At 55.2% G+C, this 24,290-nt stretch overlaps 3 protein-coding genes across 6 annotated transcripts; all 3 read left to right on the top strand.

The window, feature by feature from the left end:
• The first annotated feature begins 597 nt into the window (after window positions 1-597).
• Window positions 598-2,553, top strand: CIAO2B (cytosolic iron-sulfur assembly component 2B). The gene is made up of 5 exons (XM_049622518.1): window positions 598-781; window positions 938-1,015; window positions 1,259-1,384; window positions 1,845-1,890; window positions 2,343-2,553. The coding sequence occupies exons 1-5, from the start codon at window positions 638-640 to the stop codon at window positions 2,438-2,440; spliced, it is 492 nt and encodes a 163-aa protein (XP_049478475.1). The 5' UTR covers window positions 598-637; the 3' UTR covers window positions 2,441-2,553.
• Window positions 2,554-6,591: 4,038 nt separating this feature from the next.
• RRAD (RRAD, Ras related glycolysis inhibitor and calcium channel regulator) lies at window positions 6,592-11,220 on the top strand. Of its 4 annotated transcripts, none has more exons than XM_049622514.1 (5): window positions 6,592-7,256; window positions 8,440-8,830; window positions 9,483-9,556; window positions 9,690-9,894; window positions 10,739-11,220. In XM_049622514.1, exons 2-5 carry the CDS (start codon window positions 8,455-8,457, stop codon window positions 11,014-11,016), a joined length of 933 nt encoding a protein of 310 aa, XP_049478471.1. In that variant the 5' UTR covers window positions 6,592-7,256; window positions 8,440-8,454; the 3' UTR covers window positions 11,017-11,220. The 4 variants fall into 4 exon arrangements, with proteins under 4 accessions (XP_049478471.1, XP_049478473.1, XP_049478472.1 ...); XM_049622516.1 differs by lacking the exon at window positions 6,592-7,256 and adding an exon at window positions 8,062-8,209 and having other exon boundaries at window positions 10,719-11,220; XM_049622515.1 differs by lacking the exon at window positions 6,592-7,256 and adding an exon at window positions 8,068-8,205.
• A 3,163-nt stretch (window positions 11,221-14,383) lies between these two features.
• Window positions 14,384-23,631, top strand: CDH16 (cadherin 16). The gene is made up of 18 exons (XM_049622974.1): window positions 14,384-14,388; window positions 15,025-15,082; window positions 15,329-15,430; window positions 16,070-16,225; window positions 16,296-16,434; window positions 16,791-16,949; window positions 17,711-17,907; window positions 18,536-18,658; window positions 18,872-19,022; window positions 19,239-19,466; window positions 19,546-19,622; window positions 19,697-19,885; window positions 19,987-20,228; window positions 20,777-20,910; window positions 21,641-21,883; window positions 22,032-22,139; window positions 22,450-22,566; window positions 23,412-23,631. The coding sequence occupies exons 1-18, from the start codon at window positions 14,384-14,386 to the stop codon at window positions 23,507-23,509; spliced, it is 2,526 nt and encodes an 841-aa protein (XP_049478931.1). The 3' UTR covers window positions 23,510-23,631.
• The last annotated feature ends 659 nt before the right edge of the window (window positions 23,632-24,290 follow it).

The following is a 24,290-nucleotide window of genomic DNA, read 5'->3' as shown; positions in this document are numbered from 1 at the left end:
CCTTTTGAAGTGCACGCATGACTGTGGCATTATCGTAAAGACAACCCCAACCCAATCCCACGGCTTTCCACCCCTCCCTCCCCTACCCGCCAAGATCGAGCTCAAGGTCATTTATGTATTTGACAAACATTTAAAGAGCGCCTGTTAGTCCCCGTGCTGGGGACTCGGCAGGGCACTCCCGCGCCCTATGGAATGGGGGGGGGGGGGGCAGGCGCGTCATTGGGAGGTTCCGAAACGCAGTAAACGGTGCTAGCACAGAGGGCATTTGGTACGGGAGCGCCCGCCCAGCCTGAAAGGCCGACTTCCTGGAGGAAGTTGTGCCTGAAGATACTCCAGGCCGGTCTTTAGTGTCCCCGAGAGCCAGCCGTGGCCTCCGCCGTCCAGCACCCTGCGGGCTCGAACGGCCAACACCGCTCGAGTGGCTTCTCTGTGTATTTGCCAGGCGGACTGCATTTCTTCGGGTTAGCGCACAGAGTGAACCGAGGCCACAGCTCCCATCAAACCCCAGAGCTAGAACGGTTGGTGCAGCATGTCCCTCTTGCGACCCCGTCGCCACGCCACGCCCCCTAACCGTCCCCCGGAAGTGCTCCGGTAAGAGCGGAAGTGCACGCCTAGTGCGGCCGGCAGCGGTTTCGCGATGGTGGGGGGCGGCGGGGTGGGGGGCGGCCTCTTGGAGAACGCTAACCCCCTCATCTACGAGCGCTCTGGGGAGCGGCCGGTGACCGCGGGAGAGGAGGACGAACAGGTTCCAGACAGCATCGACGCACGCGAGATCTTCGATATCCGCCGCTGCTAAGCGCGGGCGCGTTCGCGGGGCCCTGGGAGGGGGCTGAAGTGTTGTCCAGTAGTTGGTAGAGCTGTATCAGGGCCAGGCATTCCCGGCGGAGGGTTCTGAGTGGGTCAAGGGGCTGACTCCCTTTTCCTTCACTTGCCACATTTGATTCGCTCCATCAATGACCCGGAACATCCACTGACGCTGGAAGAATTGAATGTAGTCGAGCAAGTCCGGGTTCAGGTGAGTCGTTCCCAGCGTCTGAGGGGGCAGGTTGTTCGGGAGAGTCAGAAAAGCCCAGCAGGCCACCAGGAGGCTGGCCTTCTCTCAGCTCACGGACTCCTCAGGGGATCTTGGGAAGGGGGAATTGCTGTGCCCATTTTATGGATGAGGAAACTGAGGCCTGTAGAAGTTAGACGATTTGCTTGAAGCAACACACTAAGGAGGAGGGAGGGCCTCCTCCTGAGATCTCATTCCCTCAACCAGGTGAGCGACCCCGAGAGCACGGTGGCCGTGGCCTTCACACCCACCATTCCGCACTGCAGCATGGCCACCCTTATTGGCCTGTCCATCAAAGTCAAGCTTCTTCGATCTCTTCCCCAGCGTTTCAAGGTGAATTGGAACTGGGGCCCAGGGGTGGAACAGGGGTGAGCTTCTGCTACTGAGGAGGACATGGAGAGCATGAACATGGACATCAAAGTGAGGCCAGCCAGGATCCCAACAAGCAGAGATGAAACTGGGAGGAGCCTTTACACTTGAATGGGACAACAAGTATAACGGCCTGAGCTGGAAAGTGCAGAAAAGTAGTGAGTTTGGCAGGAAGGGAAGTAGGAAGCTATAGATAGATTTGGAGCAGGGATGGAGCACAGGCAACCCTTTAAATCAACAGCAGTCAGCCAGTTCTTTGGAGAGAGATGACGGAGCGGCTGTGGGTGGGTGTGGGGCATAATGGAAGGTCCAGAGACCACAGTCATGATTAGGACATAGGATCAGTGGAAGGTGGTGAATGGGGGAGAGGGGACAAGGGAGTAGACAGGGATGAGTGCTCAGGCCTCACCTGTCTCCCTCCCAGATGGACGTGCACATTACACCAGGGACCCATGCCTCAGAGCACGCAGGTAAGTGTGGGCTGATGTTGAGGCATTGGCCCTGTGGCTTCCCCCTTGCCATGGTGGGTTGTAGGGCAAGATGGAAGGAGGCCGACTGGGTGGGTGACTCCTCATTGGAGGTGGCAACCTAGAGCGAAGCTGGCCTGACTTAAGTCTCCTGTGCTTACCACGTTCTTCCATCCCTGCCCTTTTCCTCTCCTAAGTACACAGGACCAGGGTGTGTCAGACTTTATAGTACATGAGGCAACAGACATGAGCAGCCAGGTGGAAGGGATCTCAATAGGGTGGGATAGGTGTGGGTTCAGGTGGTTTGGGTAGCTTGGTCAAAGCATAGGGTCCTGGGAAGGAGGTGACAGTAGGTTGGTGCGAGTGTGTATATGCATACAAAGGCTTAGAAGTCGGGTTGGCCGGCAGGCTGACCAGAGCCTGGCTTTGATCCTCCTCTATTCCTTCCTATCCAGTGAACAAGCAGCTTGCGGATAAGGAACGGGTGGCAGCTGCCCTAGAGAATACCCACCTGTTGGAGGTTGTGAACCAGTGCCTGTCAGCCCGCTCCTAAACCTGGCTTTTTGCCCCCAGCCATACCCAGGGTTCATGGCCTTGTTTTCTTGGATCACTGACAATGAGAAACTAACATTTTGCATTTTGTAATAAATCCTTAATTTATATTCATTTCCCAGCATGTCTCAGATTCTTTTTCACCTTGGTGGGGTCCTTCAGGGTTTGAGAGGAGATGGTGATTATGAGTGCAAGTTTCTTTCTTTCTTTTTTTTTTTTTTTAATGTTTATTTATTTCTGAGACAGAGACAGAGCATGAGTCAGGGAGGAGCAGAGAGAGAGGGAGACACAGAATCAGAAGCAGGCTCCAGGCTCTGAGCTGTCAGCACAGAGCCTGACGCAGGGCTCGAACTCACAGACCACGAGATCATGACCTGAGCCGAAGTTGGATGCTCAACTGACTGAGCCACCCAGGTGCCCCATGAGTGCAAGTTTCTATACAGGCTGGGTTGATGAAATGCAATTCATTAAAAAAATTTTTTTTAATGTCTGCTTATTTTTGAGAGAGAGAGAAAGAGACAGACTGTGAGTGGGGGAGGGTCAAGAGAGAGGGAGACACAGAATCCGAGGCAGGCTCCAGGCTCTGAGCTGTCAGCACAGAGCCCGACATGGGGGCTCGAACTCATAAACCGTGAGCCAGATCATGACCTGAACCGAAGTTGGATGCTTAACCAACTGAACCGCCCAGGCACCCCAAGATGCAGTTCATTTTTAAAATTTCTTCTAATGGTTGATTTCTAGGACAAGTTGGAAGTATACAAAAAAAACTGAAAGAGTAGTGTAGTGAACACACGAGTATACCCATCAGTTCAACAGTTGTTAACATGTTGCAACGTTGGCTTTAGGTGTGAATGTATAATATAACTGTATTTAAGAGTCAACTGCAGACACATGACCTTCACGTCTAAGTACTTCATCCTGGTCTCCTAAGAGTAATCCTGTATAACCACAATACTATTATCTGGCCAAAAAATGAAAAATTCCCTAATACTGTCTAATATCCAATCATTTATGAATTTCCCCAAAATGTCATTCATAGTTGTTGTGTTTTTTGTTTTTTAATCAGGCTCCAGTGAAGTTTCATGCATTGCAATGGTTATCTCTATAGCCTCTTCTAGAACTGTCTCTCCACTCTTTATCTTTTAATCTTTATTGACACTGAGTTTTTCTAAGTCAGGTGAGTTGTCCTGAAGAAGTTCCACAGTCTGATTTGCTCCATTGTCTGCTATGTTTCTTATAAACTAGAAGTTGATTGAGTTCAGGTCTGAGTTTATTAATGAGAACCTTGCCCAAGAGTGTTGTATGTGTCCTTTGGCATCCACCAGTAGCTGTGTGATCCCTGCTTGTCTCACTGTTGGTGACACTTGCTCTGGTTCCCTTGTCAGGGCAGTGACAACAGGTTTCTCTGTGGAAAGGAACCTGAAGTACCCTCTCCATCAGCAACCCCACAGATGTGTGTTACTTCAGGTGCTGAGGTCTGGGGCCTCTGCCTCCCTCAGCCCTGTGCCCAGAGCACAGATGGTCACCAGGACAGACCCTGGGGCTTAGATCTGGGATCAGCCAGTTAGGAACTGTAATGCCATGATTTCCTGCCTCAGTTTCTTTCTCTGGGGATAAGTGGGGATATTAAAAAGCATGTCCGCTTCATCCCTGCGAAAGCTCAGGTGTGATTGTGGGCAGAGATTTCCAGAGGCTCTTCAAAAATCTGTTGAGGGTCTGCTGACAACACTGAACCTCACCTGAGAGTGGGCATTGGCTGAGGGCTTTGCATATACTACCTAGTCTGTCAGTCCTCCACCCAGCCCTGTGTAGCAGTTGCTACCCTTTATTATCCTTATTTCATAGGTGAGGAAACAAGCTTCTGAAATAAATTATTTACTCCCCAAGACCTCAGCCAGGGAGTAAAAAGGAGCCTAAGCAGTTTAGCAGGTACTGCTCAATTGGCAAGGGGTACTGTCGCCTGAATGGAAGGGCCTGTGCCTGCCCCACCCCCTCAGTCCCCAATTCCAGGAGAGAGTGGCTTCATCACCCAGTAACCAAGATCTGGCTGCTCATGCTTAGAGAGGTGAAGTCCTCAGCCCATGTTGCCCAGATTCTTCATGTGTAACGTGGGCATGGTTGTGACAATCACTTGGGACTGCTCTGTGAAGATTCAAAATGGATCTGCACCTATTTCAGGTAATTTTCCAGGCACTGTACCTCCCGCCCCTTTCCATGGATGAAGAACCTCAGCGCTCCAGAGAGGCATGGTGTCCAACCAGGGTCCCTCAGGCCCAGGGAGTGTCCCCGACCACCTGTACCCAGATGTAGGTTTTACCATGTATGTACCTCTGTATTGACAACCCCAATCTAAGGTTTCTGTGGTGTCTGTTCAGCTTGGGGGTGGGAAGTCACTGGGGAGGCAGGTGTCACTGAGTCATTCAACTGGCCCTCCTGGCAGCCACGCCATGGTGGGCAAGGGACATCAAGCTGCTCATGTCACAGCTGGCATATCAGATAGTCCCCTTGTCAGTCTTGACTCATCTGTGCGTGGCCCCTGGCTGCTGCCTGCAGAGACACCATCTGTGAATCCTTGGGCTAGTGCCCAGGCAACTTTCTGGAACTCCAGCTGTTATACATGGGTATGAGATAGGGGTGGAGTTTTAGGTCTCTGAAGCCCTCTGTCAGGTGTATCTTGCTCTTCTATTTCTGGACTGTGACTTCTCAGGCTTGGGAACAACAAATAGCTGGTGAGATTGACCCAGGGATTAGATGACATGTATGAACATGCCCGGCTATGTCAGTTTGTGCTTATTGTGCTTATTGCCCACAGCAAAGGGCCTGACACATAGTAGGTAATTAGTACAGGTCAATGGGATGAATGAATGAATTGAGCCTTAGAACAAAGGAACTGGGACATGGGGGCTGTTGTGTGAGGAGGGCTGGGGATACTGAAACCCAACCAAGTTCCCTTTATGACCTTTTGCTACTGGAAGGAGGGGGAAAGGTGTGGGTCCCACAGAGGGAAGGTGGGTATGGGGGAGAGGGGGGGTGTCTGCATTGCCCCTCTTCTGGGCAGATCACTATTTTGGAGAGAACAGAACAGAAGCAGGAAAGAACAAGCAGGAGAGGGCCACAGATTCACTCAACCTGTCCTGTCCACACAAGAATGGTAAAAGTGTTCCTATTGAGATACGACTACATGCCAGACATATGCCAACCACTTTACTTTTGCATTTCACGTTATTTATATCTTATAACATTATCCCATGTTCTACATGAAGGAAGACATTATCCCATGAAGACATTATCCCTGTTCTACGTGGAGGAAGCTGAGGCTCACTCAAGATAAATGAACAGAGGTGAAATAGCTAGCAAGTGGCAGAGCTGAGATTTGAAGTCTGGGCTGTACTAGGTGTGTTCCAGACTCAGTTTGCTCCTTCTGGGCAGCCAAACTCAGCCCAGAGAGCTGAGAGGACCAGGAGGTGGGAGTGGGGGTGTCTCAGAGTCATGTCCTGCTCTTGGTTCCTGGGGCCCCTGGCCATACCTAGGCTTGTGGTGTGTCTGGGCTGTTGGGGGAATGCTTGGGGCCTGACTGGCCTAATGTGGATGCAGTTCCCTTGGCAATGAAGAAACACTGCTGAAGTCAAGAGTTCAGATTACTTGAGGGGAAACCCAGCCCTAATTCCTTGCATGGCTCCCTGCTGGGAAGGGTCACAGCTACCCCCACATACCTACCCTGTGCTGGACATGCAGGGGTTATTTTCAGTGGCAAGGTCATGTGTGAGGTGGGAAGGAGTGCCATAAGCAGTCCATCCAGGATTCCTGATGGGAAGTGTTTTGCTGGCTCTTGAGACTTGGCGTCCTGACGGGAGGTTCAAACCACAACTCCCTCTTGCCACTGGACCTCATCCAGGAAGCCAGAGCCAGTATAGGGTTGCCAAGGCCTCCAAGACCCCAGGACCATGGGAAAGACACAAGTGGGCAGGCCACCCCTCAGTCTAGCCCTTGCCTACTTTGGGGACCTCAAGATCAGAGAGGCCCCCACAAACCCTCTCTTACTTACTTAGCCAGGCCCTCCTCACTCCAAGGCCCTCTTCCATGTTGCCAAGGAAACTAATGCAGCAGCCAGAGAATCCCACCCAGGTCTCCATGGCAACCTACAACAGCCCACTAGGATCCATCCATCCTTGATGTCACCTGAGCCCTGAATGGGTGCCCCCACCCCAGCTACACTCATTACAATCAAACGTCAGAGTCTGATAGCAGATCCCTGTCACAAAGTACCTCATAGCCGGCCTGCTGCCAATCTCATACACCCTAGACATGAGCAAGGGGGGGAACAGATCATTTTATAGCTGGCACCCTGAGGCTGGGAGAGGAAGCAAGACCCAGGAGTCTGGAGGCAGAGCCAGGTCTAGAAACCAAGCTTCCCCATGACATCTCCCCTCTGCCCTGGCCCCCACCCTAGGTCTAAGGAGGGGGTGAGCTCTGGGCAGTGGTGGCACCAAGTGGTGGCTAATTCTATCCCCCCAGCCCCAGCCCTGCCCCAAGGGTGCTCTACCCCTTGCCCCTCCTAGATGGGAGTCTGAACTTCCAGATCCTGTTATATGCTCTGAACAGTAGGTCCTTATGGGGCTAGAGGGAAGGAGAGAGCCATTGAAGACTTAAAGTGGCTGGATTCAGCCCTGACTCTGGTCCAGTCCCATCCACCCCATCCACTCTTGCCGCCATCTGACACACCTATCTGCCAGGATTTCCCCAACTTTGGGCAACCTCCAGCCCAGGAGCAGAACGACCAGGAACGGAAAGGCCAGGAGCAGAAGGGCCAGGGCCAGGTATTTTTAGCAGAGTTGTTGGCAGCTGTCTGGAGGGTGCTGGGAGGTGAGGTGGTGCTGAGTTCATCCTTTCCCTTCTCTGGGCTTGTATTCCTTCCCCCAGAAACAAGTATGCACCTCTACCTGCAAAGCACTGCCAGAGCACCTCCCTTCCCTGACTCCCTGCCCCAAACAGCTCTCCATGTGCCCCCAGGGGCTCACATTTTGACACTAGCCCACACCCTGAGGGGGAGGCCATCAGGTAGAACCTTCAGCTCCCCAGGACAGGGAGGGGAGTAGAGAGGACTTGGTGCTAAGACCAGAGGTCCAGATTTAGGACCCTTATGTTTTAGCTCAGATATGGGAGGGTGGGGAGTGGGTGTCCTGAGCAGAGAAGGGTCAAGTCTGTCCAGCCTGTATTGGTCTGCTTGTTTGGGCAACAGGCCAGGGCTGGGGGAGAGCAAAGGGAGAATTCACTGTTAAAGGGCCAGAACTAATTTTTCCCCAGAGGGGAGTTGGCACAGTGGGCCCTTCCGGTTTTCCCCCTTGACCCCCACCCACGATGGTATCCCCAACTTCAAACCCCTCCCCCCGCACCATTCAACCTACCCCCATTCCTTCTGCCTCCTTCCCTGCCTCCCACCACAAAGGCTCAGACCCAGGCTTTGTCTGCCCAGTCTGGTGGGGCGGGTGGTGCGAGGTCCTGGGAGGGGGTGGGGGATTCCCCCGAGGGGGAGGGGACGGACACGTCAGCCCCCGCAGCAGCGGGGACGTGGGCGAGCGCGGGGGTGGGGGTGGGGGTGAGGGTGGGGGCGGGGGCGGGCAGACGCTTAAATAGACAGCTCTGGAGCCCGGGGCCCAGAGCTGACTGAGGAGGCGAAGGCTGCAGCAGCGTCGGGTGTCCGAGCCAGGGTCTGCGAGTGGACTGTATCGAGGCCTGGAACCTAGTTCTGACCGTGTCCGTGTGCGGGTGGGTGAGTGTCCTGGTGTAGCAGGGTGCGGGTGGTCGCTCCGTCCGGGGTGCGGATGGACGAGTCGGGAGAGTGGCTCAGAGTCAGAGCGCCTTCACGGCCGAGAGGGGACTGCGGCAGGTCCTCGGCTCCAGCGTCCTGCCTGAGCCGGGGATAGCAGGCGCGCCAGGGGTCCGGCCTCCCACACCCTATACACCACGGCTTACCCTGCCTTCCCCACTCCCGTTCCCCAGACGGCGTCGGGCGCGATGACTCTGAATGGCGGCGGCAGCGGAGCGGGCGGGAACCGCGGCGGGGGCCGGGAGCGCGAGCGCCGTCGGGGCAGCACACCCTGGGGCCCGGCGCCCCCGCTGCACCGCCGAAGCATGCCGGTGGACGAGCGGGACCTGCAGGCGGCGCTGGCTCCGGGCTCTCTGGCAGCGGCCGGGACCGGGACCGGGACCGGGGCCCAGGGTGGGACGCTCGAATGGCACGAGGGCTCCTCCGAGTCGCTCAGCTCAGGGGGCAGTGACTCAGACGAGAGCGTCTACAAGGTGCTGCTGCTGGGGGCGCCTGGCGTGGGCAAGAGCGCTCTGGCGCGAATCTTCGGTGGTGTAGAGGATGGGCCTGAAGCAGAGGCCGCAGGTGAGGGGCTGGGACTATTCAAGGGAGGGGAGATGCTAGGATTGGGACTGAGGGCTACAGGGCTGGGGAACTGGATTAAAAGCCGCACATACCGTGGGATTCTGAAGGCATTTTCAGAACCATGCCTCTACTGACCCGTTTCATGGTTGGGGAAATTAAGAGAGAGGGGACCTCCAGCTCTTGCTAGAGCGAGAGATGCCCGGAGTAGAAGACCCATACCTAAGACAACTCTTAGGATGGGAATGGGACATCCCTCCCTGCCAGGGCTGACAGGAACACAACCAGAGGGAGTTTCTAGGAGAGAGCCCTGGGTGACAAAGTCTCTAAGAATATGACAGTCACTATTTTAACTCAGGCCACCGTGGTCGGAGTTACCTTGGGGCCAAGACATCAGGATTGGCCACCCAGGACATTGGTAGCTTGGGGAAGAGGTGTCTAGGTGAGGATCAGGAAGGCCCCCCATGCCCTCTACTTCCCACTTCCCAGCCCTGTTATTTCTGTTGTCACCATAGTGGCCATAAGTGGAGGGAAAGGTTAGGGGGGCTCTGGAGTGGAGTTGGAAGGGGTGGCCAGAACAGTAAACCTGGCACATGGTGTGGGAGGGTGGCTTCTTGCAGCCAGCAGGTAACCTGACTACTAGTCTCCTTCCTAGGGCACACATATGATCGGTCCATCATAGTGGATGGAGAGGAGGCATCACTCATGGTCTATGACATCTGGGAGCAGGTAGGCTGCAGGCTGAGACCCAGGGCAGGGTGGGAGCGTGACCCAGGGGATAGAGGCCTGCTGATAGTGGCAGCCTTGTAGCCTGGGGGCATGAGAATTATTGGGTAGATATGTGTATGTATGTGTTCCCCAGGATAGTGGCCGCTGGCTACCTGGTCATTGCATGGCTATGGGCGATGCATACGTCATCGTGTACTCAGTGACAGATAAGGAAAGCTTCGAGAAGGCCTCAGAGCTGCGAGTCCAGCTGCGGCGGGCACGGCAGACGGATGATGTGCCCATTATCCTAGTGGGCAACAAGAGCGACCTGGTGCGCTCTCGAGAGGTCTCCTTGGATGGTGAGCAGGGAGCGGGTCGGAAAGGGAGGGACATCCTAACTGGGCTGTGGTCCATTCAGTCTTGGCTCAGCTCAAGTCCCTGGGGATCATGAGTGGCTAAAAATGTTCAGGAAAAAAACTTGAGGGGGAGAGAGAGAAAACTGCTACCCTCCCACTGGACTCTCAAAGGTCCAAGAGGGCTGGGGAAAGGACCAAACGCACGAGGGGAGGTGGAAGCTGCTGCGCACCGAGCTGGGCCACCACAGGGTCCTCGTCTCCTGTCCCTTTTGGCCCTGGCCTGACAGACAATGGGTGAGGAGAGCGCAGAGAACTGGGATAGGAGGTCACAGAGTGGATTTGGGGCCGGGGCCAGTCTTGGCATGGGCTTGTGCCTGGGGAGGATTCTCCCCTCTTGGGCTCAGCATTCTCCTCTGTGACCCCCCAGAACTGAGCCCCTCAGAGGAACCTAGCAGTGACTTGGTGACATTCTCCTTCTAGTTTCACTGGTATATAACACCAAACCATGAAGCACTAAGCTGCTCAACAAGGTTCTCGTTCTCTTGTGTTGAGTACTGTAGCATTTCTATTTCAATATCCGACTTCAAATTATTTCAATGAACGAGTTTCCTTTTGTGGGCCTTTGTGAACTCCTTAAACGTGGGCACATTCTACCAGTTGGGTGACCCAGCAATGCCCTGGATCCTCTGTACAGGAGCTGCGTTCTATGTTTCTGGGGACCACCCAGGGATCCCCCTTCCCTGACCCTGAGATTCCTGAGTGGCAGCTGCAATGGGGTGACCAGGATTTGAGTGGACTTCTCACCCACCCACGCTTTGTTTAACCAGAATGTGCCTTTCCCCACCAGAGGGCCGGGCGTGTGCCGTGGTCTTCGACTGCAAGTTTATTGAGACCTCAGCAGCGCTGCACCACAATGTCCAGGCCCTGTTTGAGGGTGTCGTGCGCCAGATACGCCTGCGCAGGGACAGCAAAGAGGCCAATGCACGTCGACAGGCGGGTACCCGGCGGCGAGAGAGCCTTGGCAAGAAGGCAAAGCGTTTCTTGGGCCGCATTGTAGCACGCAACAGCCGCAAGATGGCCTTTCGCGCCAAGTCCAAGTCCTGCCACGATCTCTCCGTGCTCTAGACTCCACAGGCACATACTGTGTTGTGCATACACGTGGGTGGATTGGTGGGCTGGCCCAGCCAACTGCCCTAGGTGCCTCAGGGCTGGCTCGGACTCTGGGCATACCCCACCTCATGGTCACGGACAGACAGACAGTGCTGCCCAGGGAGGCAGCTCCCAGTGACCATCAAGGGCTGGGCCCACAGCAATGTGTGTACAGGCCAGTGTGTGTCCCAAGCAGCAGCCTGAGCCCAGCCCGTGGGGCAGGCCTCTGTGTGAGGAAAGGACTCTATCTTTCTCCACACTTGGGGTGTGCATGCTCTGGAGGGAGGCTGTTCAGTGCAGTGGTTGTTTACATGCAAATTTTTGTAATAAAGACTATTTCCTGATAGATCAGGGCTGTTAACTCTGTATTTCCTCCCAGTAGGGGGTTGTAGGAGGAGGAAGTGTTCCTGAGGTTAAGGGATAGGGCCTCACTGCCCTTCCCTGGTGTGTGGCCTTGATTATCCTAATATTTGAGCTCTGATATATTCAGCTGAATCAGAGGGGCAGGTGTGGTTGTGGCCTGGTTGGGGATCCAAGCAGCAGGAGGAGATAATAGCCCCTCCCAGCTTGTTATCCAGATTTTTCTCTTGCACTGGGGCCTAGCAATGCCCAGCTGATTAAAGGTTCAATCTCTCCACTGTGGGTCAGGGAAACTGAGGCTGTCTGAGGTACCATGCCCTGCCCCAGGTCTCATGGGCAAACAAGAGCCCTGGGTCTGGCTGGGTCCTGGGCTGGTGTCTCCGTCCTGCTCCCTGCTGAGAGTGGCTGGAAAGTTGTTTAAGTGGGGTAGCTGTGGAAGACTTCTGAGACTCCCTGGCTGGGAAAGAAGGAGGCTAGTGTCTGAGGCTGGGATACTGAGAAAGGGAGGGCCTCACTCTTCTCTCCTCTGGGAGGGGCCAGGCCAGAGCATCCCAGGCTTAGCACTGGCTAATGTGGTGTTGGCAGGAACAGCTCCCTGGAACCCTCCCTGCCTGGAATGAGAGGCCTTGCATTGGTGTGGGAACGTGTGCCTGTTCGCTGATAGCTGGCAGTGTGCCTGTCTCCCCACCACCCGCACCAGGCACAGGTGACTGCTGGGACTTTACCTACATTGTTTCAGGAATGAGTATCTCCATTTGGCAATTATAGATGGGGAACTGCAGCGGTTGCCTGAGGTCACACCTCAGAAGTAGAAGTGGCTGAGTGGGGACTGGTATACTAGTCTGCTGGTTTCCAGAGCCCAAAGGCAGCCTAGGGTGAGGCCTGGTCAAGGGTCCATACAGTTCCTTCATTGGTTCAATTTATTTATTCCACAGACTCCTAGGTGCTCTTGCAACCTGGTTAGAACACTGCAGTTGTTCATTGGCAGAAGGTGTGAGTTGTTCATTGGCAGTTGTTCAATGTGCACAACCTGCAGTGTGCAGAACCCATCTTGGCTGACGCACGTGCTCCCCAGGGCAATGTTAAGTGCACAGAGCTTTGCCGCTCCCCACTCCCAGCCTGCAACATACTTAGAGGCATGTGGAAGGCATGGTTTTCTCAAAGCAAGTGAACGTCCTGAGGCCTAAAGAAAAATCCAGGCCTTCCTGGCTCTGCTACTTATTGGCTTTGTGACCCTGGGCAACCCACTCAGCATCTCTGTGCCCCAGTGACATGGGGACAATGCCCCTTCAGAATGGAGTTAGGGTAATAGTGAAGGTGTGCGCTCAGAGCAATGCCAGGTGCATAGTAGGAGCTTAACATACATGAGACCCCTTCAACCACCCCACAGTGCACTGCTTTGGGCTGGGGTGCCTGGGGTGCCTGAGTTACACTTGGCTTGTGGCAGACAAGGCTGGAGGCAGGTGAGGAGTTTCTGCCCATCCTCCAGATATGCAGTGGGAAGGACTCAGGGAAGACCATGGGAAACTCTGAGAACAAGGAAGGACTGGAGATGGTATCCCTGACCCTTCCCACACATCCTCCTGACCCTCCCACACACGACTCCCAGGCCCCAGAAACTTTTCCTGTCTCCACTTGGCTGCCCTCATGGGGGGAGGGGCCTCTTGCAATCCCTGCAATTCCCTCAAGGTCACCTGAGCTGGCTCAATCTTCTCTTCCTTCTCAGAGGCAGGAGACAGTCCATTTTCCCAGCCCTGTCAGTGTCAGCAGCTAGTGTGAACCCTTAGGGAGCCTCAGGGGATCTCAAAGGCTGCTGATTGCTCCACCCATTGGTCCCAGTGGTGGGTGGTCTAGAGCCCCAAATACCCAGTTCAGTCATGTTCATTTATCCTTCATGTGCAACCTCCTTGTTTTTGATCCAGGCAGGAGCTGCCAGGGCCAAGCAAGGGCAAGGTCATTACTGCGTCCCTGAGACTTGCCCTGGAGGGCTCCCAGTCTGATAGAAGAGACAATGGCAGTCTGGTGTCTTCTCTGCTCTGATAGAGGTAGCACATTACATGGAGTAGAGATTATTCCCAGAAGGGAATCCTGAACAAGCGTGGGATCCCAGGGAAGGTTTCCCGGAGAAAGAAATATCTGAGCTGAGTACTGAAGCCTGAGTAGATGTTCATCAGACAGATGAAGGGAGGGAAGGACATTCCCTACGAAAGGAACAGAGTGGGCCAAGATAGAGCTGCAGATGCTGGTACATGGGGGAGAAGTGGGATCGAGTCTGAAACCACAGAAAAAGAAGTAATGTCCAAGCCCATAGGGCCAAGAAATACCCATTGGGCTGTGTAGGGATGGGAGAAGTGCCAGGCCAATGATCTCCCAACCTCCTGGGGCTGGCAGTCATGGATGCTGAGCAGCCCCCAGCTTTCTAAAGTCAATGAGTAACTTTGGGGGGCTGGGCAGGGCCGGGCCTGCTACTGTGGGCCAGTGGTGTTTTCCACTCTTGAGCAAGCCTGGCTGGACCGCCTACCTGCTCAAGTGTCCGCCCTGCCCTACCCCACCCATCCCGGCCTGGCCAGTGCTCCCTGGAGAAGGAGTCCTCTCGCCTGGCGGCTGGACCAAGGGAGCCCGCCTGAGGCACCAGAGGGTGAGGTCCCTGGAGTGGAGGGGTGAGCAGGGCTGAGGCTGGGGTTGGTGGTAGGGGAAGGACAAACACTGCCCTGTCCAGCCCCTGTTAGGGGAAGAATTCCCAGGAGCGGTTGGAGTGGTTGTCCGTGCTCTGCATGCTCAGCTCCAAGCTGAGTGCTGAAAAATGCCAAGATGAGGGCAGGACTCCTGTCCCGAGGGGACTCTGTGTGTGAAGGATGGCAGTGTGTAGAAAAACAGGCCTCAAGACCCTGAACTATGAGTCCTGTGTTCCAGGAGGGATTGTCCTGTGGTCAAGTCCTCTGTGACCTTGGTCAGGTCTTGCCTTTGAGGCTTTACCTGCAACATGAGGTGACTGCAGGAAGTGACACTTAGAGTCCTCAGGGTCTTTCCAGATTCAAGTTTTGGGGATATTCAGAGCTGCTGGGCAATTAGCACTTTGGGATCTACATACAGGCTGGGGAGGTTATGTTGGGAAGGAGACAAAGGTCTGGAGGTGAAACTCCCATGGAGATCCTTGTGGGGCCAAGAACCAAGAGGCAGGATGGCTGGGCCTAGGGGCCTAGGTGGGCCTGGTCAAGGAGCTTGATGCTACCCTGCAGGCAGTGGGGAGCCACAGGCCCCTCCAAGAGGAGAAAGTGGAGGACAGTCTGTCGTGAGGTCCCACTGGCTATTTGTGTGGAATGGGCTGAGGCAGGGGACAGGGATGGGAGTGGGTGGGGAGCAATGTCCAAGTGGGTGGGATGGGGAGGGGCATCTCTGGGAGTATAGAAGGATAGGAGACAGGAGGAGACCTGGCTGACTACCCCATAGTGACAGGTAGCAGGAGGTCCAGCTGAAGAAGGGGAAGTTGCACCCGTGGGGCTTGAGGAAGCCATGGCTTGGGCTGAGTGGCGATGAGAGGAGGGATACTCTCTAGGAGGAGAGTAATGGGAGGGACCCCGTGCCTACTGATCCTGGCTGTACCCTCACTGCCGTGTCCTTCAGGCCCATCCTGACCATGGTCCTTGCCTGGCTGTGGCTGCTTTACCTCTCTGTTGCCCAGGTGAGCTGGTCCCTGCTCGACTCCTTCAGATCCTGGCCCTGGGTGTTGGCACCCTTGTCCCCCACTCCACCTGGACTAGTTGCACTGACCATGGAAGAGACTGGTTGTGGGAGGGCGTTCAGAGCTGGCTATAGGCCTGTTGTGGGATCAGGAGGTCAAAGACCAGAGGGTGGATGGGTTAAGGTATGGCCAGGCCTATGGAAGGGGCAGAAATTCCCCTTCCTTGTCAGCTGCCTGTGAGACAAGGTGAGAATCCTCCTCCAGGTTCTCCCAGAGGCCCAGCCTGCAGAACTGTATGTGGAAGTCCCAGAAAACTATGGTGGAAATTTCCCTTTGTACCTGATCAAGGTAAGCCTGAAAGCTGGGTGGGTTGTCCACCCCCAAGTCCTGCTTCCCCTACCTCCAGCATTTTATCTCTTTCTTTTAATCCTGCTTCCCCAAGAATATGTGCTATAGTGAGTGAGTAACAAAATTTCAATTCCAGAAGAAAGTAGAGTTTTAAGATGAAAAATAAATAATTGGTTGGGGCGCCTGGGTGGCTCAGTTGGTTGAGCGACCGACTTCGGCTCGGGTCATGATCTCACAGTTCACGAGTTCAAGCCCCACATCAGGCTCTGTGCTGACAGGTCAGAGCCTGGAGCCTGCTTCGGATTCTGTGTCTCTTCTCTCTCTCTGCACCTCTCTTGCTCTCCGTCTTTTCTCTTAAAAAAATAAAAATAAATTTCTAAAAAAAAAAAGAAAAATAAACAATTGGTGGTGGGGTGTCAAGGTTTAGAAAGGAGGGCAGGGAGTATCGGGGTGCATCAGGTACAGGGGAAAGAGCTCCGGCTTTGAATCTCAGTCCTATGACTTCATGGCTGTTTGACCTCAGGCAAGCGCTAGCCCTCTCTGAGCTTCAGTCTCCCCACAGATATAATGGGGTCATTGGGTGGAGGGGCATCCCCCAGGCCTGGGTCCCACTGCCTTTACCTCTGTTCTCCCCAACAGCTACCACTGCCCCCTGAGGAGACTGAGGGTAAGATGGTGCTGTCAGGAAACCCGGACATGACGGCCGAGGGCCCCTTTGCTGTGGATGCAGAGTCTGGCTTCTTGCTGGTGACCAGCGTCCTGGATCGCGAGGAGCAAGCGGAGTACCGGCTACAGGTATGGCTGGGCCAGATGTAGGGGAGAACAGTGAAGGCAGGGCGGGGCACTGACTATCCTTCCCTGCCAGGTCACCCTGGAGGCTGAGGACGGACATGTCTTGTGGGGCCCACAGCCTGTGCTTGTGCATGTGAAGGATGAGAATGACCAGGTGCCCCACTTCTCTCAGTCCATCTACAGAGTTCAGCTGAGCCAGGGCACCAGGCCTGGTGAGTGCCCAGGGCAACGGTCTAACAACAAGGTCATGTGGGTAATGATGTGGGCAATGATGAGAGAGTAAAGAGGTGGCCAGACACCCAGCATAAGCATAGGGCAGCCAGGATCCAAGGTGCCCCCCTCCTATTTCTGTCCCAACCTTCTTCCCCCACCCTCCTTAGAGTCCTCTGGCCCCATCCAGTCTTGGCCTCTGTTCACCTGAAAAGTGGGGTGAAAAGCTGTGGCTCCCATCCAGAGTCCTGATATGATGATGGATATGAAAGGAAGTACCAGGGAGAGATAGGGGAGGCTTGGGAAACCCTCCCCAACCCCTTCTCCTTTCATGGTTTGTCCTCTCCACACACACCAGGCATCCCCTTCCTCTTCCTTGAGGCTTTGGACGAGGATGAGCCAGGCACAGCCAACTCAGATCTCCGATTCTACATCCTGAACCAGGCTCCAGCCCGGCCTTCCCCGGACATGTTCCAGCTGGAGCCTCGGCTGGGGGCTCTGGCCCTCAGTCCTGAGGGTGAGCCTGAGCTGGGTGTGAGGAGGAGAGAGGTCAGAGAAAGCTGGGGAAGGCAGCATGTGAGCCGTAACAGTAGGATGGGTTGGAGCTAGAGATGAAGAAAGAGTATTCTGGGTGGAGAAGAGCAAAGCACAAGGCTTGAACCTTGTGCATGGAGAGAAAAAATGGTGTGAATGGAGTACCTCAGCCCTATACCCTGGACACCTGAGTCTAAGGGACAAGGCTAGGAGAAACCTGAGGGGTTGTAGCCCAGGATGTTGCTGGGAGACCTTTGGACTGATTGTAAGGGAGACCTGAACCTGGGAATTCAGACCAGAGGCACATGATAGGGAAAGAAAAGCTAACCATATATCTGCCCAGCCAGTCACCCATTCACCCATCTACCACCCAACCATTACACATGTAGTCCATCTATTCAAACATCTATGCAGATTAACCCATCCACACACCCAAATTCCCATCCATTTATTTGGTCAACCATCCATGCATCTGACTGGTCATCTAATCACTACCCAACCACTCATGTGTCCCTACCCCCATCCTAGTCATCCAGTCCATCAACTATTCATTGTGTGGATAGATAGGGAAATGGCTTTGCAAATTTTCAAGTCCTGCTTGAGTGCTCACTATGGTGTTAAAAGTCTTACCCTTGGGCCAAGAAAGTATCCTGGACACCTGCCATATGCTTGGCTTTGTGTTTGGTAACTCACTGAGAAGGATGTCGTGGACTCCTGCTCAGCTGACCATCCTGACCCTTCTAGGAAGCACCAGCCTAGACCAGGATATGGAAGGGCCCTACCAGCTCTTGGTACAGGTCAAGGACATGGGTGATCAGGCTTCGGGCCACCAGGCCACAGCCACCATAGATGTCTCTGTGGTAGAGAACACCTGGGTGCCCCTAGATCCTGTCCACCTGGCAGAGAATCTGAAAGTTCCATACCCACACCGCATTGCCCAGGTGAGTAAGTGCCTGTCAGTGGCTGAAGTAGCCCCATGGATGGTACATCTGGGCCTCAGTCTCAAGATTTGGGGGGTGGGTCTGAGGCCCAGCTTGACCCCTGCTCCCCTCCTACCTATGTTCTTCCCTCGACCGTCCCCATCAGTTCCCATCATGGAGTAGGGCATCCAAGGCCCCAGAACCAGGCCCACAGCCCCTCACCTGCTATCCTCTGGCAAGTGTGGCTCTGGGCCCTGACCTGAGCTTGCCCCAGGTTCCTTAGGGAGAACAGCTGCCACCCTCTGCTGCCATGGGGATTGTCACCCGGGCTTGGAATGTCTCAGACCTTCTCGAGGAATGCCCCGGGTCTGGCCCAGCCTGAGAGGGCACAGAATAACAACCTGGTCATTCAGGCATTTTGGGCAGGGTCTGGGCTCGGACCAGGGCAAGGCCACGCTGGACTTGCTACAACAACGAGTGTCCCAAACAAAAAGACCCTACCTGGACTCCAGGGAGGATAGCAGCTTACCTGACGTCACACAGGAGCAGGGGCCCAGGCTCCCTACCCAGGCACAGTTGAGACATAAGAGCTGATGTGGGCTGTGCTGCCCCTCATCCTGGGGTGCCCTTATTCTGTGACCCCTCCCAGGTACACTGGAGTGGGGGAGATGTACATTATCATCTGGAGAGCCAGCCCCCTGGACCCTTTGATGTGGATGCAGAGGGGACACTCTACGTGACCAAGGAGCTGGACCGAGAATCCCAGGCTGAGGTGAGGTGAGGTGAGGGGGAAGCCAGGAGGGCAGGCTGAGGGGTGCCTGGTCACTGTCCAGTTGGCTTCTGGGGGTATCACATCCCCCACAGGCACTGAGGCAGTGGAAGAGCACCCAGAAGAGCTGGAGCTGGCCGCTGGAAGGGACCCAGACTGAGGCCAGGCTGGAACTGCCCTTGGCCTTCATCTGAAGACCCCCACTGTCCACCTCAGTACCTGCTCCAGGTGCAGGCTCAGAATACCCGTGGTGAGGACTACACAGAACCTCTGGAGCTGCGTGTGGTAGTGATGGATGAGAATGACAATGCACCTGTCTGCCCCCTACACGGTTCCCCAATCAGCATTCCTGAGCTCAGCCCTCCAGGTGGGCTATGGGCCTTGTCAGGGGATGCGGGAGGGTTGAAGTCCTTGTGAACCATCCCATCTTGCTCTTCTCTGGGATGGGACCAGCCTCAGGCCCCTATATCAATGTCCCTACCCTTCCACAAGTTCAGGTTCAGTCCAGCCCAAAAGAGGAGTGGGCAAAGTGAGGCCTGCAGATTGGCCTGTGGTCCCACCCAGGTGGGTACTGTCTTTACAGGCACTGAGGTGACTAGGCTGTTGGCAGAGGACCTGGATGCCCCCGGTTCCCCAAATTCCTACATTGTGTATCAGCTGCTGAGCTCTGAGCCTGAGGAGGGAGCAGAGGGAAGAGCCTTCAAACTGGACTCCACCTCAGGCAGTGTGACAGTCGGGGACGCCGCCCTCCAGGCTGGCCAGAGCATCTTGCTTCAGGTGATGGCTGCTGACCTAGGAGGAGCAGAGGGTGGTAAGTGCCCTGATGGTGACCCAGGTTCTTTCCCTCTGTTTCTATCCTGGTCTCTCCAACATGTCCTCTCCTGCCTCAGGCCTCAGCAGCACATGTGAGGTCACTGTCACAATCACAGACATCAATGACCATGCCCCCGAGTTCACCAATTCCCAGGTAAGCAGGAACAGGGGAGAAGACCTTGGGAAGGCACTGATGAGGGGCTCACGGCCCCTCCACAATCTCTCCAGATTGAGCCTATAAGCCTCCCTGAGGATGCAGAGCCTGGGACTCTGGTGGCCACACTCACGGCCACTGATGCTGACCTTGAGCCTGCCTTCCGCCTCATGGACTTTGCCATTGAGGTGGAGGACGTGGAGGGGACCTTCGGCCTGGATTGGGAACCAGACTCCAGTCATGTCCAACTTCGACTCCTCAAGGTAAGGGGCTGGGGGGTGGGAAGGGTTACGCGTATACTCATATGCATGCACAAGTGTGCCATGCCCTGGCCCAAATAGTGACCCAGCTGCATTGGTTCTAGAACCTCAGCTATGAGGCAGCTTCAAGCCACAAGTTGGTGGTAGTGGTTCGGAGCGTGGCAGAGTTGGTAGGGCCAGGCCCAGGCCCTGGAGCCACAGCCACAGTGACGGTTCTTGTGGAAAGGGTGGTGCCACCCCCCAAGTTGGACCAGGAGAGCTACGAGGCCAGTGTTCCAGTCAGCACCCCAGCTGGCTCCCTCCTGCTGACCATCCAACCCTCAGACCCCATGAGCAGTCCCCTCAGGTGAGCCTTACTGGGCTGGACCTCCCCTGCTCCCAGGGGATGACCCCCAGGGCCAGAGGGGACTCACATTATCTGTGGCCTGGAATATTTCTCAAACCATGGCTAATGCCAAGGTTGTGACTCCTGAGGTTGGGTCAGAGCTGGATGAGCTGGACAGGCCATGGAGAGGAGTGTTAGGTGCTCAGAGGACACCTCCCCATGCTGTCTTGGACTGGGCCCTCCCCCATGCCCCACCCAGACCGCAGCACAGATGAGGCTGTTCCCTGGCCCCATCCTGTCCCTTTGTGGGGTGACCCAGGACTAGTGGTGTTGAGTCAGGCCCCCCAGGTTCTGATAGTAACGCCCACAGTATCCATGATTTAAGCCTTGTCCCTCAACAAGCCCCTGAAGCTGGGGAGGGAGACTCAGCACCCTGGGCACTGCTGCCTAACAGTGAGTCACAGAGATGATGTGGAACTTGAGCAGGTCACATGGCCCTGGGGGTCCCTGAGTAAGACCCCATATATGGTTTCAGTGCCTCCCTGCCCCCCATCTTCTCTGGGCCTTAGGTTCTCCCTGGTCAATGACTCAGAGGGCTGGCTCTGCATCAAGGAGGTCTCTGGGGAGGTGCACACCGCGCGGCCCCTACAAGGCGCCCAGCCTGGGGACATGTACACAGTGCTCGTGGAGGCCCAGTATGAAGGTACGGCCAGGCAGTGGTGGGGCCTCTGGGAGAGAGAGTAAGCCTCAGGCAGAGAGATAGATGGGCAGGACTGAGCTTTCTTCCCAGGCTCCTTACTGGCATCTACTCTGCCCAGGCAGGAAAGAGGAGTGAGGGCTGGGGCCAATGTCAGTCTCTGAGATGCCTGCCCTCTCAGACCACCCTCCTCCCTCAGATACGTACAGTCCTCCAACACTGCCCCTTAGCCCTAGAGGGCCTCTCAGGTGTTGGCTTCAGATATAGGTTAGGAGCAGAGGCTGGGGGCCTGTGCAAGCGGAAGGAGTGCCAGGGGCTGTGTCTATGGCAGGTGAGCCAGAACTCTGAATGCCACTTTGACAGGATGAAAAGCTGGCCCAGGGGTGGGTATGTTAGGGCAGCAGGTCTCGGGTCTGGGCTGGACTGTCCTGTGGTATATGACAGGCCCAACAGAGCTGAACTCCCCTACAGTCAGGGCATCTCCACACGGTTGGGCCATGAAACTGGTGGTTGGGGGCTTGGGAGGAGGTGAGGGGATGCCTGGCATCCAGAAAAGCACAGGAAGGTCTGACAGCTGTTTGGATAGCGAAGGGGGCAAGGTGCACTGTGAGGAGGAGACAGGCGTGGGGATGCTGATGGGGATGGACAGGAGGGGTAGAGTAGGGCAGGTGAGGCCAAGACTCAGCAGGGTGAGATCCATGGGCCTGGGGCTGGCTCAGCACTGCCTCCTCTGCAGATGAGCCGACACTGAGCGCCTCTGCAACCCTCGTGATCCACTTTCTGAAGGCCCCTTCTTCCCGGGCCCCAACTCTGAACCACGTGCCCACCCGACACCTCTGCACACCCCGCCAGGACCATGGTGTGGTTATCAGTGGACCCAGCGAGGACCCTGATATGGCTGGTGGACATGGTCCCTACAGCTTTGCCCTTGGTCCCAACCCGACAGTCCAGCGGGATTGGCACCTCCAGGCTCTCAACGGTGTGTGGTGGGGCAGTGGGGGAGACTGTGGCTAAGGCAGGAAGTGGTGTGGCACTTGGAAGTGAGATGCCCTTCCACTGTGAGGGTGGGGCTGGGCTTAGGGCCTATTCAGGCTAGTGACTCTGGTCACTGCTTGTGGTCCCAACAGGTTCCCATGCCTACCTCACTCTGGCCCTGCATTGGGTGGAGCCACGTGAGCATGTAGTACCCATAGTTGTCAGCCACAATGCCCGGATGTGGCAGCTCCTGATCCGAGGTAAGGCCAGGGCTCCGTGCGCCTGCAGTTCCTGAGGGAACCATTTTGATGCAGGGGGAGGGGCTGGGAACACATGAATGTTGGTTCACACGGACCGCAAATACCTGTGCGTGCCTGCACATCTGTGGTCAGGTGCATGGAAGCTCGTGCACACAGACACACACATAGAGGAGTGTACTCCCCCCCCCCCCAACACAAATACGTTTGTGTGCACAAAAATGTGTATTAGCCGGCTGCACTGGGGCTGCCGAGCAGCTGGAGAACCCTCCCCCACCGCCTTTACCTTCGTCCCCTGCCCCCTGTCCCCTAGTGATCGTGTGTCGCTGCAACGTAGAGGGACAGTGCATGCGAAAGGTGGGCCGCATGAAGGGCATGCCCACGAAGCTGTCAGCCGTGGGCATCCTCGTGGGCACCTTGATGGCGATAGGTAATGGATGCTGAGCTCTTGAGTGGGGGAGGGTGATGGATGGTTGGAGTCACGGCCTCCAGATGCACAGTGCCCTGTCCCCTGATGCCCCCCAGAACTGGAGAGGGAACCCCACAACTGTCCTAGTCATTATGCTCCTGTTTCCTGCCATCACAGTCATCATCACCGTCATTGCTGATAACAGCATTTACTATTATATTATTGTACATTGGCTGTGCAATATAGGATTGTCACACTGAATTCTCCCCACAACCCTGTGAGGTAGATCCTGGCATCTCCCTATTTTCCATTTGAGGTCACTGAGGCTCAGAGAGGTTAAGTGACTTGTCAGAGGTTACACAGCCAGAATATGACAGACAGAGCCCAGGTCTTTCCAGCCTATTCCCTTTAGTCCAAGCCTCCCTCTCTATCCCCTTGAATTTTTTTTTATCCCTATAGATTTTTTTCCTGGCTGTTTTTGTTGTTGTTGTTTTTTGGTTTTGGGTTTTTTGTTTTTTTGTTTTTGTTTTTGTTTTTTGTTTTTTTTGTCAATTCTACCACAATGGACCATGTGCCTATCTCTCAGAGATCCATGGGAACAACTCACTGGCTCCCGTATGACTCCCACCCAAACTGTTCCCCAGAGGAGGGGACTTTGGAGGTGGGGGTGTTCTGGGGCAGCTGTAGGCCAAGCAGTCAGGCTTCTTCTTGCACCAGGACGACAGCCAAACCCAGTCTAGACTTGGGGATGCTGTCTAGGAAACCTTGCTTCCTTATTAAACCAATACCAAAGCAGGCAGTTTTTGGTGGTGGACAAGTCCCATGGCCCCTTCTGAGAGCTGATCCATCCCTCTTGGGCCCCTCAGGCATCTTCCTTATCCTCATCTTCACTCACTTGAGCCTGGCAAGGAAGAAGGACCTAGATCAGCCAGTGGACAGCGTGCCCCTGAAGGCGGTGGTTTGAATGGTCCAGCCAGACCCAGTTGGGAACTTGACCTTTCCATCTGAGTCCACTGGGAGGGGCCCAGGACTGCTGATCACCGGGGGCTAGGACAGTGTAAAAGCCCCTTCACCGCCCTAGAGTGGAGGCAACATCACCACACAAGTCTGTAGAGCCTGACCGCTGACTTTATGGGCTGCCCATGGGAGTGCTCCAAATGGTGGCACGTTTGTCCAATAATAAAGCCTCAGAGAGCAGGGCATGTGTTCTAAGGGGCTGCTGTGCCTGTGTCTGTCATGTGCGTGTGTGCATTACCCATGTCCAAGGTACCCATGTACCTTGAGTCCTTTCCCATCTCCTGCTGCACAGAAAGGGTCTAGGGGCTTGAGGGACAAGCCTGGGGTCCCCTTTGAGGAGAAACATGGGGACATCATATTGGTTTTTGGTGAAAACTTGAGGTTGGAGCAAAGTGGGTCATTTCTTTTTTAAAAATAGTTATATATTTGGGGGTGATGCACACGTGCATGGGGGCGGGGCAGAGAGAGGGAGAATCCCAAGCAGACGCCATGCTGTCAGCACAGACCCCTGTGGGGGCCTCGAACCCACGAACCGTGAGATCATGACCTGAGCTGAAATCAAGAGTCAGATGCTTAACTGACTGAGCCACCCAGACACCCCAAGGTGGGTTATTTCTATGGGCATTTGGAGACCATGGCTGCAGCCCCTTGCTGGGTCAGCTCTGACTAGGTGACGGTTGAGGAGGATGTCCTTGAAAGTGTATTCTGTGTTTTCTGGGACATCATAT

The sequence above is a fragment of the Panthera uncia genome, assembly GCF_023721935.1.
Source record: "Panthera uncia isolate 11264 chromosome E2 unlocalized genomic scaffold, Puncia_PCG_1.0 HiC_scaffold_20, whole genome shotgun sequence".
Taxonomy (NCBI): Eukaryota; Metazoa; Chordata; class Mammalia; order Carnivora; family Felidae; genus Panthera; species Panthera uncia.
The sequence above is the reverse complement of the archived record's forward strand: the minus strand, read 5'-3'. Positions and strand labels throughout refer to the sequence as shown.